The sequence below is a fragment of the Abrus precatorius genome, unplaced genomic scaffold (genome assembly GCF_003935025.1).
Source record: "Abrus precatorius isolate BTA unplaced genomic scaffold, Abrus_2018 Scaffold10, whole genome shotgun sequence".
In the NCBI taxonomy this organism is placed as follows: domain Eukaryota; kingdom Viridiplantae; phylum Streptophyta; class Magnoliopsida; order Fabales; family Fabaceae; genus Abrus; species Abrus precatorius.
Window position 1 is genome coordinate 27,116,202 of NW_020874292.1, and position 20,272 is coordinate 27,136,473.

Sequence of the window (20,272 nt, forward strand, 5' to 3'; positions counted from 1 at the left end):
ACTCTTAGTTTTATAATTGATTTTATAAATTCTTGTTTTTAATTAATCTCATATTTTTGAAGCTTAAACAATTAAATTAGAAAATTCTTAGTAATTGGAAATCAATCCTTGTGAGACAATATTTCAGGAATTTAATTTAAGAACCCTTTATTACTTTTCGATGGGTACACTTGCCCTCTGAACAACTCACAGTCATTGTTGTTCACTGTAAAGAGTCGTACGTTATCTTTTTGCAAATTTATGTTTTTGTTCTTTATTTTTAGTTCATTCTACATTTTATTATTGTAATTTTACAGTTGTTCAGTATGTTCTATAAAACTTTCACATTCAATTCAGTTTTATTTGATTATTATTTATAATTCTCGATTCAGTATTTGCTTAACATTTATCTTTTGTTATGTAAAAAATACACTTAAAAGAATCTAAGAAGATCTAAAATCTAATCCTCATATTGTTTTTGAATTTATTTGTTTAGAACTTATAATTTTCATTGTAAACTGTCACAAATTTAGATAGTGCTTAGCAAACAAATAAACATAAACGAATTCACACACAACACAATCATAACGAGGAAGTAAGATAAAAAACATTTCCTTTGATCAAGTGCTAGATGTGAAATTGAAGTTTGCACAAGTAGTTTGTATGAACAACAGGGAGGAGCTGAAGCCAAGCCTTGAATTAGCCAAATCAAATTCCAAGATATTGTCTTCTAGTTGGTACGCACCAATAACAATGGAAGTTGTTACCTCTACACCACCATCCACGAAAGCAAGACAAGAAACCTCGTTACTCACTTGGACCATAGAGTTTGCCCCGAAGATCCTCCACAACACCCCCTTTCCCTGCAACACAAACTCAATTGGGGGCACTCCAGGCCCAACCCTTGTACTACCCAAGCCCTTTGAGTTGAAACATAGTTTAAAAGGTGCTACTGGCTTCACTTTAGGAACATCTGCAAGGGCTTTGGCAAATGCATCAACAAAGGCATGGTAGATAGAGCTTTCCATGACTGTGTAAGGATTTACAGTGCTAATTTTTGTCCCACCCTCACCCTCATCACCTATGGTCAACAATGATGTGTTTAATGGGATTCGTTTCTCGTTGATCCTGATACCTTTCACTCTAATGAAGTATTCTGAAGCTGGTTTTCCATGGAAAAATGGCCATGCTGAGTTATCTGGGTTTTTGACTAGTGGGGTATAGAAGAGAGATTTGGAAACATCAATGCCTGGAAGGAAAACATATGGGGCATCACCAAAGAACAAGACACCACTAGAAGTAGTTGAAGAACTCAAGCAAATTGCAAACTTTGTGTGGAAGCTGAAAGCAGATGCAAAAAGGGAAGGGACTGAAATATTGTTCCTTCCAAGACCTACCATGCCCTTGACTCCACTAGCAAGGCCTTTCAAGAGATTTGTGCTACCACAGGTGAAGATAAAGTTAGGCACAGTAACCATCTTGCCTGGGTTGGATCCATCAGTTGAATGGATTGCAACAACATCAAGTGCAACCTCGCCAACTTCATTGATGTGAGTGAAAATGTTGTTTGGAAAAAGGTTACATGTGTTATTGTTGCATCCTGGCTTAGACAGAAAACAATTTCTACAAGATTTGGATCCAGTAATGTTGCATTGAGGGGTGTGGCAGTGAGCAGGGTGGTATGTAGATGAAACATAACCCTTTTCACAATCTACCCAAAGGAATTGACCACTTAGATCTAATGTTAGTTTGATAGGTACAAGAGGAGTCCTTTGGTGAAGTAATGTAACATATTGGCTAGTGATAGAATCTCGTGTGACAGGAAGAACAAGTGCCTTGGGGAGAAAGGAGGTATATGCTACAGAGGGAGAGAAGGTGATAAGAGTATAGAAGAGAAGGAAACCAGAAGCTATGGCCGTGTCCATTTTCTAGAGATTGGAAGCATCGGTTTCTTTATGTGAACGGAAAGAGTGTCTTTATAAATCCATAATTCAATGAATGAATAAAAGGTCAAACACCACATATGATTGGCGATTTGGAATTATGACTAATAATTTTCTTTTATTACTTACAACCATTAACATGGCCAAAGGACACGGCTTGTATCATGTTGAAAAGATTATAATAATAAGGACACGTATCCTCGGGAGATATGATCGTAATTGCATAAATCTCATTTATCTAATTTGTTTTATATATAGTGATCACCATTTCTAAAGTCTAAACTAAAAAGTTCAACAATAATTTATATGGTAAAAAAAAGTGTCTAAAATATTGAGTCTAACAATACCAATAAAAAGAATCAGAATAAGGAAAGGGAAGGTGAGTGAGAGTGAAAAAACGAAAACCCAAATAAAGTTTAATAGAATAAATGAGTGAGAAGAGAAGGAATAAATGAATTTTTTTTTATAAAATAAGCTAATTTTAATATCTAATACGCAAGTTGTACTAAGTAATCCCAAGTATTATCCAAACCTGTTTTAGATTAATTGATAAAGTGTTAGTTTACGTTAAAGTTAAGTAACCTAAATTTTGATAAATTTGGCTTTGAATCATTAAGTATAATTAAGATATGTGATAAATTAATTTAAATTATATATTGTTTATTAAAACGTGTGTTTTGCATTAAAAAATAAGAATGATTTTTAAATTGGAAAATAAACAAGCCCTACTTAGGTCAAAAGAATAGTAGGACTCTGTTTTTCATGAACATATACTCGCATGAGTAAGGGGGAAAAATAAGAAAAAGGGAAAAAAAGAAATTATGATTTAAAAATAAAAGAAAAAGGGATAAAAAAATGAATATCCGCAAATTAGATAAATGGTAACTACCAAGTATTTTTAAAACATTTGATTCCTACCCCGCAAGTATTTGTGTGGTCAAAATGGTAACTACCAGGTACATCACTCCGTAATTGATTTTACTAATGTTGCAGCATATGGGTAGGTGATAATGTTAACATTGGTACTCAATAATTTATATTTTCTACTTACATATCTTTGAGTTGTAAAACACAATGCATGAATGAAAAATAATATAGTTTTACCATTACCTTTTTCTTATTATTGTTATTATATTAATATTTTATTTAATTATTAAGATTATTCATTTTTCTCTAAAATTAAAAGTTAAATTCCTTATTCTTATAATAGACATTCAAGAAAATATAACTTTTTAATGTAATTAAAATATAATAATATCTTCGTCTAATAAAAAATTATCAGGTCAGTATAAAAGTTAAAAATTTCGTAATAGCTACTTTAAAAATCATATCCATAATAATTTTGAATTAGATGACAGTGTAAAAATGTTTATGTTAACTTGAAGTAGTATTTATTGTCCTTAGGATAAATAAATAGTTTAAAGTATAAAATTTATTTTAATATTAAAAAATTATAATTACTTTGTTTCTCAAATCACATGTATTTTTATAAGAAAAAATATTTTTGAAGTTAAATAAAATTATTATGAATAGTAAAATTTTTCTTTAATGTTTAATAGTTTTAAACGCACAATTAGTGGCCTGAATTTTCAGTAAAAATCTGTTATTTTCAAAATCGAAAAACAATTAAATTATTTAAAATCGTTTTATAAATAACGTGAACCGTTAATTTTGTGGTCTGCAACATCGTTAGAACGGGGCAACGTCAACAAAAGTCATAAGCCACAGACATATTCTAAAAATCGATTCTACGACTCTAAGAACATGCCAAGAAAATGTCCATGTGCAGCTCTACGCCCCTTCAAGGGTCGTTATTGTTTGAGATTATTATTATTTTCAGAATTAATGGACGTACGTAGAAAAAAGTCGCCCAATTCTGTGACTAGGACAGAATTGATAGAATATTTCTAAAAATATTTTTATTTAATTCTCACGCAATAATATGTTAAAAAAATTAAAAATTGAAAATTAGAAAATAGTTTTGTTCGATGTAATAAAATATAATACTTGATTAAGAAAGAATTAAAAAAAGCATGACCAATAAAAAAGATTTGGCAGTTTGTAGCTAAAAAGAAATGGCAGAATAGCGCGTGACCCACCAACAAAACAGAGCATTGGCCTTCACATGCTCACAATTGCAAGGAGAGAGAAGAAGAGAAGATAAGCACGCAGAGTGTCATCTAGTCAGCAAAACCAAAAGTGGAGAGTGGACTCTCATATATTCTTAATTCCTGGGCCTTATCCAACTCAACCCCCAATCCAATCCAAACCAAACCATATTTCAAGGCAGCCGCGGCGACCCACCGCCGACACACCCTCCTTTCATTTCAACTGCCAACTACTCTCTCCCATGGCTTCCTCTTCCCTCTCTTTCTCCCTTCTCTTCCTTCTTCTCAATCTCTGTTACGCTCAAACCTCCGCAATTTCTCTCACCCTCCCTTTGACAAAAGACGATGCAACGCTTCAGTACCTGACAACTCTCTCCTACGGCACTCCTCTTGTGCCCACCAAGCTCGTGCTTGATCTTGGAGGTTCACTCCTCTGGGTTGATTGTGCCTCCCGAACCACCCCTTCTTCTTCTCTCACCACCGTTTTTCTCCGCTCTGTCCAATGCCTCACGGCGCAAAGCCCTGAAATTGAGACCCAAACGTGGCTTCAAAGCCTTGCAAACCCTGCAGATCAGGACCAGCCATGTCAAGTTCCTGCAGAGAACAGTTTTACAGGGAAAAGGGTCACAGAAGGAGAGCTAGTCGAAGATCTCGTGGCTTTGAAATCAACGGACAACAAGATTGAACCCACTTTGCAAACGCTCTTCACATGTTCACCAACTCTACTGTTGAACGGGTTAGCAGCTGGTGCTAGAGGCATGGTGGGTCTGGGTAGATCTCGCACTTCTTTTTCTTCACAGGTTTTCCATTCACTCACCGCCCAAAGAAAAATCACTCTTTGCCTCTCTCCTTCTTCTGGGGTTGTCCTATTTGGCAAAACGCCCCATGAATCTCAACCTGGCTCTGAAATCCTCAGATCTCTAACGTTCACACCCCTCGTCGCCGACCAAGACCAGACATACCCTTCTATCAACGTTAATTCCATCAAAATCAACGGAAAAAAGGTGTCTTTCAACACCCCATCATTGTCACAAGAGGGTAACGGAATGACTCAATTGAGCACGGTTTTGCCTTACACCACTCTCCAGAGTTCCATCTATTCTAACTTCGAGAGTGCGTATTTGAAGGCTGCATCGTCTATGAACATCACCAGAGTGGATCCAGTGGCACCCTTTGGGCTTTGTTTCAGCTCCAACGGTGTTGGGAGCTCTCAGGTTGGGCCAAAGGTGCCGGTTATTGAGTTGGTGTTGCAGAGTGAGATGGTAAAGTGGAGCATACATGGAAGAAACTCCATGGTGCGGGTTAGCGACGATGTTATGTGTTTGGGGTTCTTGGATGGAGGTTTGAACCCTAGAAATCCCATTGTGATTGGAGGGTATCAATTGGAGGATGTGTTGGTGCAGTTTGATTTAGATACTTCCATGGTGGGATTTAGCTCTTCACTTTTGATGAGGCAAATTAGTTGTTCTGATTTCAAACCCGGTTCCATGGCTGCACAGTCTGTATGAGTTTGACCCTCATCTTGTGATAAATGATTACCCATACCACATAGTTTTCTTAGATTAAGGTGAGATCTGAAGAGTTTAATAGGTTTTGTAATAATCTTTTTTCCTTTTTTTTGACTCCCTCGCGGTATGTGTATACCACTGCTTATGGCGTTGGCATTTTTGGTTCAATGTTTAATTTTGATATTGGGAATCCTTCTTCCACTGTAAGGAAAATTGAAATCTGTTGAGTTACCCCATTGGAAGCGTGTGATTGACTATTTTATTTTATTTTTCTTATTTGGTCTGTTTTGATGAGAAATGGAATTCGTTGTGGAATATTGATAATGCGAAAAGCATATCCATTATAAGGCAAAGTTAAGATACAGTAATACCGCACACTGTTTTATCCCAAAAAACAAAAGATGTGGCGCAAAGAATATTTCTTTTTATTCGTTCACGATGCTGTCTGGTTAAGGAGTACAGAAACATGATATTTACTTTTCGCCACAAAATAAGGCTTCTGGACTGAAACCATTCTTTTCCTTTGATGGTCAATTCAAATAAGCTTGCTATGTTGTCGGTGGCATAGGTTATATATTTCAAGCTTGTTACGCTTGGTAATTCAATTTTCAATGTTGAAATTAATTTGATACAAATTTATTTTTTGCTGTCGGAATATAATTTTGTGCTGAATTCTGACATTGATATTATCTCCGTAAAATTTGACAAAAATAGATTATATTATATTCATAAAATTAATTACTTTAGAGGAGGTGATTTCAAAGAAGAGACCGTACTTTTCAGTGACAGATAAAAAGTTGACTCAACAGAAATAACAATGGGCGCTTGGATAATCAGGCTGAGCGAGCAGCATAGCTGTTTCGAAACATCAAGCGATTATATTTATTACTTCAACGAAAGAACTTAATATTATATATACTTTTATATATACACAACTTTAAAATATAGTTTAAAATTGGAACCACATTTTTTTACTATCCCAATTGAGTATAGGTAGAATTTCCGTTATGTTGATAAACAAGTGTAATAATAATATTAAGACAAAGGTTAACACTTTAAAAACAATAAAGTGATTAAATAATTTATTTTCATTAGACAAAATTAACAGATGCATGTCAATTTCTTAAAAAAATTAGATGAGAAAGTTTGTACAACAATCGAAGTTCATAAATTAATATTTTTGAGAAAATTTTGATTTTTATTTTTATTTTCTATCCTGAGAATACTTAGAGAAACTGAATAAAAGTGATTTTTTTTTTATAGTTTCAAAATAGAAGTAACTTATCTTTCAAGACTTAATAAAATCACGTTAAAATTTTTAATGTAGAAAACTATAACTTATAATTCACATTTAAATAAATTTAAAACATAACCAAATACGAATTGGATTATTTTTCCTGAAAATTTATTAAATTTTAACTTTATAAAATTATTTTTATATTTTTAGAATAGTTAATTTTAGTTCTTAATTACTGTTAAACAATCTAGTTAACATAAATGTTACTCATTATTTTTTTCATTACCTGTTATTTTATTTTGTTTTACTTTTTGAAATCACATTAATAAAAAGATTAAAATTAAAAATTTGAAAAAATAAAATAAAAAATAAGTTTTTTGAAAGCAAAATTAAAATGTGGTATATTTTAAGACATAAAAAACATATTTAAGACCAACGAATGTTTAACAATATGAGACTGCTGAATCCCGCATTGCTTTATGCAGCTGTAATTCTTTTCCTCAAACTAAGTAACACTGTATCATCGCTGTACGCAAAGAGGAGGACGAGAAATATTGTAACTTGTAATATATTCTGATAGCTTACATATAAGAGTTTACTATTTAATTGATGTATTTCCATTTTATTTAATACTCTTTTAGACTTCCAAGTGATTTGCCGATTGCATCATTTATATGACAAACTTTTAGTTGCAAAGTAGAGTTTGCATTTACGGTCGGAAAAGCGACTTGGTTTTTTTTTTTTTCAAAATATTTAGATATAATATGATATCGGATGCTATCAAATATAATTATTCAAAGAAATTAAGCTTAAAATTACATTTTTTTTTGGCTTAAGCTCTGCCTCGAATAAAAAACAATATGGTGTAAACATAAATTGGCCTACCACAAATACGTACACAATAAAACAACAATGACCTTTCTGTATAAAATAAAGCAAACTTAATTATTCACCATGACAAATTTAAATGCGAGAACTTGGAGCCTATAATATTCAAAAGTGGGATTTACAAGTGGCATTGTGGAGCAAAAGCGAGGAGCTGAAGCTTAATTTGGAGGAAGCCAGATCAAACACCAAAAGATTTTGCTCCAATTGATGCGCACCAATAAGAATTGAGGCTTTATAAAACGACATTGTTGCTACGGTCCCTCCATCAACAAACGCAAGGCATGCTACATTTTTTTTAGCCAGTACCATGGAATTGGCTCCATGAATAGTCCATTGCACACCCCCTTGTAGCACTAGATCAATAGTTGGCACCGCAAGTCCAGTTATAGAATTGCCAATGCTTCTTGAATCGAAACATGCCTCAAATGGTGGCACTGATGCCACTCTCTTTAGTCTTCTATCCTTAGCCTTCTTAAGGAAATCTAGAACAAAAGGCTTGTAGACAAAACTTTGCAATTCAGCAAAACGAGTTATGGTGCTAATTTTGGTACCCCCCCCGTTTCCCTTACTATCAATGGACAGAAGAGAAGGCTTTAAGTTCACAACTTGGCCATCAATTTTAATGGATTTCACATCAATAAAGTATTCTGTAGATGGAACACCCTCCTCAAACACCGGACCTGTGTCAAAGGGGTGGATAACAAGAGGAGTGGTTTGAACATATTTGGACAGATCCTGAGGATGTCCCTCAGGTCCAATAAGTAAGTTAGCGAATCCTAAGTTGTTAGAAGAAGGTTAAACAAAGGGAGAACTTGGGAGGGAGTTTCTTTAACAATGCAAGCTGAGTTGGAAATGCAAGTTGTGACCTTGCAAGGCCTATCATACCTTTGCTACTTTTGGGTAAACCTTCTAAAAGTCCATCACCATAGTGTGCACGTGAGTTCGTGCAGCCAGAAAAGAAGCTTGGCACTTGAATTTGAGAAATGAATATGACATCCTCACCCAAGTCCCCAGGGAAAATGATTTGAGCTAAAGGGTTGTAATTGTTAGTACCACAGGTATTATTTGTGCAACCGGTCTTGAAAGGGCCATAGCATGTACCACATGCATTAGTACTTCTAGGGCATGCATGAGAATCACAACTGATTGGACTATAGGATGATGAGTTGTAGCTTTTGCCACAATCGTACCAGAGATTTTCTCCTGCAAGATCAATGACTACATCAAAGTTGTGTCGTGGACTTCCTATGCCAACTGAAGCGTAGAACATTTTGGTTACTGGGTCTTTCTTAATGGGAAGGATATAGGGGTGTGGTTTGGAGTTTGGAGCATTTGATGCTGATAAGCATGAAACTGAGAAAAGGGTTATCGTGAAAATAAAGAACTGGATGGTAGAAGAAGAAGCCATTGGTGTTGATGTGTGCATTACTGTATCCATAGTTTCCCTTTTATAGCAAAGTAACATGGCTTATTAGATATATATGTCATAAAAGTCAACATATTTATGACTCTTTGGTCATACTTTATCGTTCTTTCGTCAAAGAGGATGGCTTATTGGTGTAAATGTTGGAGTTGTTGACCTGGGTCTCACCAAGGATGGTCCTTGACATGGCTAGGCCAAGTTGCTTCAAAAGTGTGGGTGTGCACATTTCATATGAAAGATGCAGCTATTGCTTCAATGCTTTGGTTTGCCATTGTTGACATTCCGTACTACAAATCCCCAAGTTGCTAATGGATATGATATTGTATCCAACTTATTGCAATGTAACCTTTCACCCAATCTTCTATGCCTAGTAGGTGCTCCCATTTATAACCCCGCAAGTACCGGGTGTTGCCTACATTGATTTGCTTCTTATATTGTGTAATTTTTTTAGTTTTTATATTTTTAAGAATCTTTTCATTTTGGTCATTTTATTGACGTTGTTCTATATGAAATTAATATATGACAATCTTTTAATTAATTATGCTTTAGCGAGAGAATACAAAAACAATAATATAGGGATCAATAAATTTTTTTTAGAGAAACTACAATAAAAAATTCACAAAAATATAAATATTGGAAACATATTTACGCCTTTAAAATAGGTGTAAAAGTAACAGTTTGAAGAAAATCAGGATGGTGAAATAATTTTCATTTTTTTAAAAAATTACATAATTTATAAAATTAATTAATTAAGATTTTGTGTTTATGTTATTTTTATTTATTATTTAAAAAATTGTGTTAAAAATATCCTTATTTAAAAAAGAAAACACACCTAAACATACTCTTAGAAAAAGAGCCCCAAGAAAATCTTTGTTGTCTTGATACCTTAATTACAAATTTAATTAGTACCCTGAACAATATCTTGAAAAGTACAAACCATAAGTATTTTTATTTTATCGTAACGATAATTTATCATTTCCTCAAGTTACACCTAAAATTTTAAAATGTGTAGAGACAAAATTTAAGCATATATAATAGAAGTAGTTATTCACGTCTTAAAGTTATTTTATGGGTTACTTTCTTTAATTATCTTCTCTCATTTGTTCTAATACAATGCACATCAACATATTAATTGACTAAGAAGAGTAATGTTGTTCTAACAATCAATTTTTATAATGTTTTTTATCACATTATTTATTTTATTTTACACTTTTTTCTTCATTTTTCTCGTCCTCCATTGTTATATATAATTGTTGTTGCGGTGTACTTGACGCTATATTGAATAAATTATGGAGGTTAGATGCTTGACATAGTAATAGCACGTACAGTTAAAAATAATGAATGGGTTTCCATGCGTTGTGTGGAGGGAATATTATACGTTGATAACTGAAATAGAAGTATTGTAAGTAATGTGTAAGTGCTCGGGTTAATGGTAAAAAAAGACGACTGTGAGATGATGAAATTATGTGAAGGACCCAATGTTCTAGGGTAGCGTGAGAGAAGGGATGTGTATATATGAACTGTTGTGGAATGATTAATATAAATTTTTTAAAAATTAAAAGATAAAAAAGTTAGAAATTAAAGATATACTTTTGCTAACAATATATCAAAATTTATTTTTCCTTCGTTAAGCAAGAAATGTATATTATTATTTGTTAACTAACATGAAACAAGTCATTAATTAATTGGTAAAAAATGGTCTGGAGATTTTAATAAGCATGAATAATTTTAATATCCATTGATTTGTAAAAACCAGGTTGGAACTTGCTGCGAGAGCCAGAGGACAGAAATAGGAGTGTCCCACAGGCGAAGGCGAAGGCGAAGGCAAATGCCACGCGTCGAGAAGGTGTGTACGAACTAAGAAGGATCATATCCTGAAAAGTACTGAACATTATTAACAGAGGCCAAATGCAGATCCAAAATCAAAATCAAAATCAAATTATCCTCATAGGTACACAACTAAAGAATTCATGGAATTTAAGTTTGTAAAGGTTAATCTTTGTTGATTTATGTAATTGAGGTTATGGTTAAGTTGAAACTCGTTGTGAAGGCACGTTTACTGCAACGACATACATGGTTCTTAGCAGGAGTCTGAATCCAGCAAAAAGGACAGTTTTGAAAATACTTTTATTAATAGTTAAAATGAAAGAAAAGATAATTTGCTGATCCTATCTTATCACCAGTCAATGTCTTCTTTAAACTCATATACAAAAGTTTTGACACGTTGAAGATTGGTACACATATCCCCTCTGATAAGGATGATAAAAGGACATTAGCTGTAGGACACGTTGCTGCTTCACCCCAATCACGTCATTTCACACTGCAAATAAAAGCTCTGCAGCACTACAGGACAAGTTCGTTTTATACCTTCATTAAGGAATTAGAAAACTTAATTAAATTTTATTTTATTTAAAAAATATTAATCTTTTCTTTCTCTTTGTTATAAATTTTATTATTATGATTAGTAAAATTTTAATTTTTTAAATAAATTTTACCACTAAAAATATAAATCTCATAAAATTTTGATATATATTAAACTATTTTTAAGTTTCGTAACTATAATTGACTATATTTATTTATTTTTAATTAAATTTTATCATTAAAATTGCAAAATTTACTATTTAATATCATATATTTATATTTATCTTTTTGCGGAGAATTTGACGACCATCTAATCAAAAAGCATTAAAGTTTACATCTTATTGGAATTCACCTCAGCTTAAAGCTCATCGAACAAATTCAATCAATTGTCAATTTTAGTTTTACAGTGCTTAGTTAAAAAAAAAAAAACTTCTAATGCATGATTAAATTTTTTAATCTTAAGTTCTTCTTTTACTATATTTTAACGTTAATATTTGAAGTTAATTTTAAGTAATTAAAAAATATATTTTATTTACAACATTTATATTTTTTATTTATAAATGTAAGAATATATAAAATAAAATAAAAAATCAGTTTTAAAAATAATTTTTTAAAAATATTCAAAATAAATTTAAAAATAAAAAGTTGACTTCTTTCAAATGTTAAATTTTTTTATTTTCAATTTAAAAATACAAACACCATAAAAATATGTGTTTTGAGCTCATTTAATAGTTAAGATAAAATAATGTATTATATTATTTTTAATAAGTATTTGTTGAAGAATTAATTTGTAATGCCACATAATCATATTGTACTAGTAAAATAATTATCTTAAAAATATAATTAAATTAGAAAAGAATAAAAATTATTTTTATAAGATAATTGTAATTGATTATCTCTTTCCTCTCTCTTTCTTTTTTTTTCTTCTCTCTTCTCTATTTTTATATTTTTAAAAATATAATACAAATTTTAAAAATATAATATATTATTTTTATAGATTTTTATTGTACAAATATATTAAATTATTTATAAATAAAAAATAAATAACTTATGTATAATAAAAATATTAAAATTTAATTTAATAAATATAGATAAAAGAATAATATTGTTATTTTTTATGTGTTTATATCATATTCTTCTTTTTATGGAGTTTACATCAAACATAAGATATAATAAAAGTTTATCATACTTTAATTCTGTCTAACTCTCTTATTTTATTTATTTTTAATCTTACCAAACAAATTTTTAAAGCCTGCTATGTGATTAAGATAAAGATAAATAAAATAGAATAACTATCATATTCGTCGTTAGTTAAGTATTTATTGAGTCATACTAATAGGATTAAAACTTATATGTCATATATATTATTCTACTGAACTAGTGTAATTATTATCTAAAAATATCATTGAATTAAAAGATGAGAGATAGTATAACAATTGTGTTCTATTATTTCTCTCTTTACTCTCTTCTGTATTTTTATATTTTTTTTAATTTTAAAAACATTTTAAATTGTTTTTATATTTTCTATAAATTTAAAATAAATAAAATATAAAAAATAAAAAAATAAAAATTTAATTTACTAAATATAGAAAAAGAGTAATTTTGTAATTTTCTACATTAAACATTAAATATCATAAAAACTGTATCATGCTCTTATTGTATTTTACTTTTATCCAACTCTCTTAATTTACCTGTTTTGTTCTTATTCTAACTACCAAACAAATTTTTAACATCAATTCACAATAATAAACCTAACTTCATATTTAAAAGGTAATTTGTTTATGTCATATTTTACTTTTTATTAAGTTTGCATTAAACATTAGATATGATAAAAGTTTATCATGCTTCAATTTTATTCTTATCTTATCTAACTCTCTTATTTTATCCATCTTAATCCTATCTTAACTATCAAACGGATCTTCAAAATTTATTTGGTAATAAGCATAAAGATGGATAAAATAAAATAATTATCATATTCATTATTAGTTAAATGCTTGTTGAATTATCTTGTTATTGATATTATTTTATTAGACTAGTGTAATATTATCTCACAAGATGAAGAAAAAGATTACAATTGTATTCTATTACTTCTCTCTACTCTAGTCTCTCTTTTCTCTCTTATCTATTTTATATATGTTTAAAAATATATTAAAAATTTAAAAGTATATTAAATTATTTTTATATATCTTTAAATTTTAAAAAAATGTAAATTATTTATATATTTTCTAAATTAAAAATAAATAGAATATAAAAAGTAAAAATTTAATTTACTAAATATAAAAAAATAATTTTATTATTTTTTCATTAAATATTAAATATATAAAAATTTATCCTACTCTTATCATATCCTACTCTTATCGATCTCTCTTGTTATATCGTTCTGATATTATCGTAACCGCAAGACAAATTCTTAATGTCAATATGCAATAATGAACTTAACTGTTTACAGGAAACTAAGCTTAGCTACAATGCAAGAAATATAATCTAAAACTAACGAAGCAAGTTTTGCCATCGATTACGGTGAAACTTACGACATGTGAAAAAAAATTAGAAAATTAGTTTTAAAAAAGTTATATTTTGGTAATTTATTTTTTTTAAATATTATTTAAAGTGAGTTGAGAATTTTAGAATCATTTTTGTGTTAGTTTAATCCTTTAATTACTTATTATTATTAAACAGCAATGAAACGTTAAATTATAATGTTAAATAATATATAATATTGTTTATGCGACTAAAATGTTGTAAATCTTTAAATTACGTCTTTTCTTATCTTCCTAAATTAAATGACTTTCTTATGCAATATCAGTGGTATTCAAGTAAAAACAGTAGAAGTTAAGAGCATGTTTATTTTCCATTTTAAAAAGAATTTTCTCTTTTTAAAAACTAAAAATATACCTTATGGAAGAGAAGAGCTACTCTTTTCTCGCTAGATTAATAAATCTCAACCAAAATAATACTAAAAACAAATACAATTATCTTTAATTTCTAACTATCACCACTAACCTTTGAAGTAGAACGAATTCACAAACTATTGTGCGACTGAGCAAATTCTGAAAAGCATAGCAAATTGGAGTCCAAGGTCAACAAGATTGGAGATGCAGTGAACCGAAGAAAAACACGAAAGGGAAGCAAGTGAAGGAACAACGTAACGGTACAAATAGGAAAAAATAAAATTACAATCAAAACTGAGTTGAAGATGAAAAGAATGGCAGATTGATAATGGTAGAGAAGGTTAAATAGAAAATTAGGTTGAACTTATATCTGGTTTAGATTTTAAAGTATAAGACGTTATGATCACTATAATGATATAATTTTAGCTACATAAATAATCTTATATGTCGCTTAATAATAAATACTTAAAAGACTAAATTAACTAACAAATGTAAATTTCAAGAATCATTCAAACTAAAATACTCATTCATATAATTCCATGAATTAATATGGTAGTTTACTCATTAACCATCAAATTATATTATTTTTTAAATTTTAATTGACTAAAAAGTGATTAAATTAAAATTTGGTCAAATTAAAGACTAAAATTTCATTTGTGTATTCAATTTTATTATATTTTCATATAAACCTTTTTTTTTTGTAAATTTTAATTTTTCTACTAATTTAAAAGTATTGGTATATATATGTCAATTTTAACTTAGTGATCACATACTTATTTAACATTATCAGAATTAAATGTGCTTAATCTTCAAATTTTAGTGATGAATACTTAAAAAAAATTTAAAATTAAAAACTCATAAAAATACGTAAAAATTGAAAATATATTTAAGCTTTAAATATTTATCTATGCAATAACAAATTTCCTTTTTTATAATTGTCACACAATGTATTTTATATTTTTTTTAAAATAAAAATTTATTATTTTACTCATTTTCACTTATTAACTATGTATTTCTTTACTTTTTGTCGTTGACATAAAGTCAAAATTGAGTTTTCTAAAACACTCGTGTTGTTATTATTATACTTTAAACAGTTAATAATATTGAAAAATAGTACATTACGTAGTTCAAAAGCTTGTACATCTCGGATTTTTCACATTAATAAAATAAAAAGAATCGAATATTATATATATATATATATATATCAAATTAAAAAGTTTTATAAAAATATTTTAATTTAAATTATACAGAAGTCAATTAAAATCAATTTTATTGATACAATAATTATACGTATTACATAAATTAATTCTAACGGTATAACGTAAAATTCGATTATAATCAACTTTCGACTTTCGTTTAAAAAAATATTGACAAACAATATGTAATATTGAAAAAAAATTGCACATGAATAGTCCGAAGACTGTGTCTAAGAGGTTAGTTGCGACTGTAGTACTGTCGAATTCATTGTTGGCAGTAGTTTTGGAAGATAGTGAAGAGAAGAGGGTCCTGAGGTTCAATTGAAAGGCGTTGTTAGCTGTGGTTCTGTTGCTCCAACAACTCTGATCTAGAAAGGTTGGAGCCTGTGCTTCTGTGGTAGCAGGACTGAGGAAGAAGCTAATTAGGACAAATGAAAAGAGAAGCTTCAACCCATTCCAACCCATCATAATCAAATGGGTACTTTACTACTTTACTGTGGATGGATGGATGGATGGATGGAGTGTCGCACGTTGACAATATTATGTATTTTTTTTAAAATAAAAGTATATTATAATTTAGTTTTTTATAATTGAAGTCAATTATAATTAACTTTTATGTTATATCATTAGAATTGATTTTAGTGTGTATATGTATTATTTGATTTTTTTTATTTTATTAATGTTCCAAGGTATTAATTCAAGTAGATATTGCTTGATTTATTTGCAGTCCACAAAAATTAACAGTATATATATAGAACTGCAAACTACCAACCGGTTTTCTGTCTAAAGATAACATAGTAATTATTTATCAATAAGTATATATTCATATACTTACAAGTAAAAATAAATAAATTATATACCTACATAATATCTTCATAACTCTTTTATCTTGTTTTTCTTTCTATTTCTTTTATTATTATTATATCACGTTATATATTTTATTTCCTTTTTCTTCTTTCTATTTCAACTTCTAGAAATTATGTCTTCAGGGATGATTATCCATTATTTATTATGAAAATATATTTTAAGCCATTAAAATAAGACACTCAAAGATATCTATTTTATAAGTGAGATAAATTATTGAAATACGTAAATAAATAAAACAATGATATACAGCATCACAATGTTGAAAATTTTCATAAAATGGAACTCAATACCTTTACGACTTACGATAATTTATTATCTTCAAAATTGAAAGACAGAAGCTACATCATTATTCAACCTGGATAACTCTAAAAAAAAAAAACATCATGAGCCTAAAATTAAAATAACATTCGAGAGTGGGAACAGCTTGTATTGTGGAGCAAAAGCGAAGAGCTGAAGCTTAGTTTGGATGAAGCCACATCAAAGACCAAAAGATTGTCCTGCAACTGATATCCACCAATAACAATTGAAGCTTTAACAAACGACATCTTTGGCTCTTTCCCTCCATCGACAATTGCTAGACATGCTACATTTTTCTTAGCCATCACCATTGAATTGGCACCATGGATTTTCCACTCCATTCCTCCTGGTAACACTAGATCAATGGTTGGCATAGCAAACCCACTTGCGGAATTCCCAACGGAACTTGAATCAAAACATGCCTCAAATGGTGGCACTGATGCCACTCTCTTTAATCTTCTATCCGAAGCATTCTTGAGGAAATCCCGAATGAAGGTTTTGTAGACAGAGGATTGTAACTCGGTGAAAGGACTCATTGGGCTAATTTTGGTGCCACCATTTCCCTTGTTATCAATAGACAAAAGGGAAGGCTTCAAGTTCACAACATGCCCATCAATCTTAACAGCTTTCACATCAATGAAATACTCATTGGAAGGAACACCTGCCACGGATATTGGACCCGTGGAAACAGGGTTGACAATCAACGGTGTCGTTTGGAGAAATTTCGAAACTTCCTGTGGCTGTTCCCTAACAAGCAAGTTGGTAAAACCAAGGTTGTTTGAAGAAGGCAAGCAAAGAGAAAACTTGTGAGGAAGGTTATTTGCTAATGCAAGTTGTGCTGGTAACGCAAGTTGTGATTTTGAAAGGCCTAAAACTCCTTTGGAGGTTTTGGGTAAGTGAAAAAGTGCTGAATCATTGTTCCTGAATGATGAGAATCCATCGACTTCAATGCAGCTAGTAAGCAAGCCAGAGATTTTCTGTTTTGAAAGGAAAACGATATCATCCCCAAGTTCACCACCAAAGATGGAGTTAGCTAAAGGGTTACTTGCAGTAGCATGACACGTGTTGTTTGTGCAACCGGGTTTGAAGGGGCCATCGCAACTAACGCATATATCTTCTGGGCATCTTTTGGAGCGACAAGAAATGGGAGTGTATGATGATGAATTGTAATGAGTGTCACAATCGTACCATAGGTTTTCTCCAGCAAGATCAATGACTAGGTTGAAGTTGTGTCTTGGAGTTCCTATGCCAACTGAAGCGTAGAAGAGATTGGTTTCTTGGTCTTTTTTAATGCCAAGGGTAAAGGTGTTGGGAACGTGTGATAATGCTGATAAGGAGTGTATTGAGGAAAGGGCTATTGAGAGAAGCATGAAATGTATAGCAATTGATGAAGCCATTGCGAATGCTAAGACAATGTGTTTTTACTTGGAATTGCAGTTTCCCTTTTATAGAAAGGTGGCATGGCATAACGGAGAATCCAAGATGTTACAGATTCAACTCAATACTTGTCGTATTTACGACCTTTGACCATACCGTACGTTTTCAGTGCTTCGTCAAAAAGGATGGCTAAAAGATTGCATTATATGACCTTATATATATATACATACCTGTCTCAAAATATAATTAAGGAACTAAAAGTTTGATTATTCCCTATACTTTGTTCACAAGAGATTTTCCTACTATTTTATACTATGTGCGAAGAGCATCAATGAAGAACCTGGTAGTTTTTAAAGATTATAAACGTAGATTATTTTAATGTTTTTTATTTTTAGTGTTTACTTTTGAAAATGAATTATTTGTTGACTTAATTTTTCATAAAATATCAATAACTTAAGTTATTTTTTACATATTAGGTCCAGTAGATAAAGAATTAAATTAGTCTACACATGATTTTAAAAATAAATCATATTTTCTCCGCTGATCAAAATGTCGCTTATATTTTTGTAAACTAATTTACCCATTTAATCTTTGCAGGAAAAAACATCTGTGTTACGCATGGTCGGTTTATTTTAAATAAAAAAAGTATTGTTTAGCTATTTTTTCAAGTTCTTTGTTAACTAAAAATTGCATTCCTTTTGCAGTAACATAAAAAATCAAAGTCAAACAGCAACAATTTATGTTTTACAATTCAATGTTTTACGCTGTCTAGACACTGCATCCGTTTGGTAGCCAATGTATTTACGAAGAAAATTGGTACTATTATGGTTAAAGAGTGAGACACTTATTATATCTGACGAAGGAATTACATGTTAAATAAGTCTTCTTCTGAGGCATATATTTACTGGAAAATTTTAAGGAAATGGATGTAAACAGAGTGACTTTGGTATTTGCTACTCCATTTTTTATGTACTTACACATTATTTAACATATTAAATATAAAAGAAAGAATAGTCCATGATTTTATAATTATAACTCACAAATTCTATGTTAATAATTTAATTTTCTCATCTTAAAACTAAAAACTTTATTTCCTTGTTATTATAGTTTAACATTATCTTTGCCGTTGTGTTGCATTGCGACTACTAGGCCTTCTCTACATTTATTAGTCTAGGAAACATGGCTTATCAGTCGATTAACAAATTTATCTTTATAATTAGGATATCAAATAACACTTTTATTCAATTAAAATATAAATAATAAGTACATGTACATACATTTCTAAATATTTAAACATTCATCTTGTGAATTAATTGATAACAATTGTTCTATTTTATTATACAATTTTTATTACGCACAATAATTTTATTTGACTTGAACAGAGGCGTCTTAAACATGAAATATACCAAGTTTAAATAAAATATATATATTAAAAAAACACTAAAAAAATGTTTATTTTAAAATAAATTTAAATAAATTTTAAACTATTAAATACAAATAAAATGTGTGTTGAAGTTAATATGAAATCGATGTGACTTCTATTATGTAGAAATGAGTACATACCTGCTGGGAATACGTGTAAGGCATGATGAATACATATGGACCAACTTATTAATGTCCTAATCTTGATGAGCTGGGTCTGGCCTGGCACTACTCTGTCATTGGTCAAGTTGTTTGAAATGTTGGAACTTTGATGTCCAATGGTAATGGCTGTCTCCTCAAAGCCTCAAACCTCATGATTGATGAACAATGTGATGCAGTTATCGCTTCATTTGGTTGCCATTGTTGACATTCCCTACTTCTCATATACACAGAGATGCATCCATCTCGTATAAAGGACCAAGTTGGTTTTGTTACAGATATAGATGCATCCACTTGATGTGATTACTTATTTCCCTGCTACAGAACCCACATCATTTAAGAGCTTGTTTGGTTAAGAATTCATATGGAGTTCTAGCCTTAACTTCCAATACATAAAACTACGTTATAATCAAGTTTTTCTAAGATAAAATATAAAATTAAAGTGACTAATAGCATGTTTACTTTCACGTTAGAATCCAAGTGAATCTATATTTATTTTAGAACTCCTAGTTAAAGCTTTTACGTCTTTTTAACATACATTAAACAGAGATTCCACTTTCCAACAGTAATACAAATCCTGAATTTAATGAATTGGGTTTCACCAAACCGGTCCCTG

General features: G+C 30.2%; 3 protein-coding genes and 1 pseudogene across 3 annotated transcripts; 1 reads left to right on the top strand and 3 right to left on the bottom strand.

Moving 5' to 3' along the window:
• Positions 1-599: 599 nt before the first annotated feature.
• LOC113852156 (basic 7S globulin-like) lies at positions 600-1,904 on the bottom strand. The gene has a single exon (XM_027482402.1). The coding sequence runs from the start codon at positions 1,902-1,904 to the stop codon at positions 600-602; it is 1,305 nt and encodes a 434-aa protein (XP_027338203.1).
• A 2,145-nt stretch (positions 1,905-4,049) lies between these two features.
• On the top strand, positions 4,050-6,236 carry LOC113871703 (basic 7S globulin-like). Its single transcript, XM_027508804.1, has one exon. It carries the CDS (start codon positions 4,273-4,275, stop codon positions 5,536-5,538), a length of 1,266 nt encoding a protein of 421 aa, XP_027364605.1. The 5' UTR covers positions 4,050-4,272; the 3' UTR covers positions 5,539-6,236.
• A 1,532-nt stretch (positions 6,237-7,768) lies between these two features.
• LOC113852157 lies at positions 7,769-9,071 on the bottom strand (annotated as a pseudogene).
• Positions 9,072-16,796: 7,725 nt separating this feature from the next.
• Positions 16,797-18,108, bottom strand: LOC113852158 (basic 7S globulin 2-like). The gene has a single exon (XM_027482403.1). The coding sequence runs from the start codon at positions 18,093-18,095 to the stop codon at positions 16,797-16,799; it is 1,299 nt and encodes a 432-aa protein (XP_027338204.1). The 5' UTR covers positions 18,096-18,108.
• Positions 18,109-20,272: the final 2,164 nt, after the last annotated feature.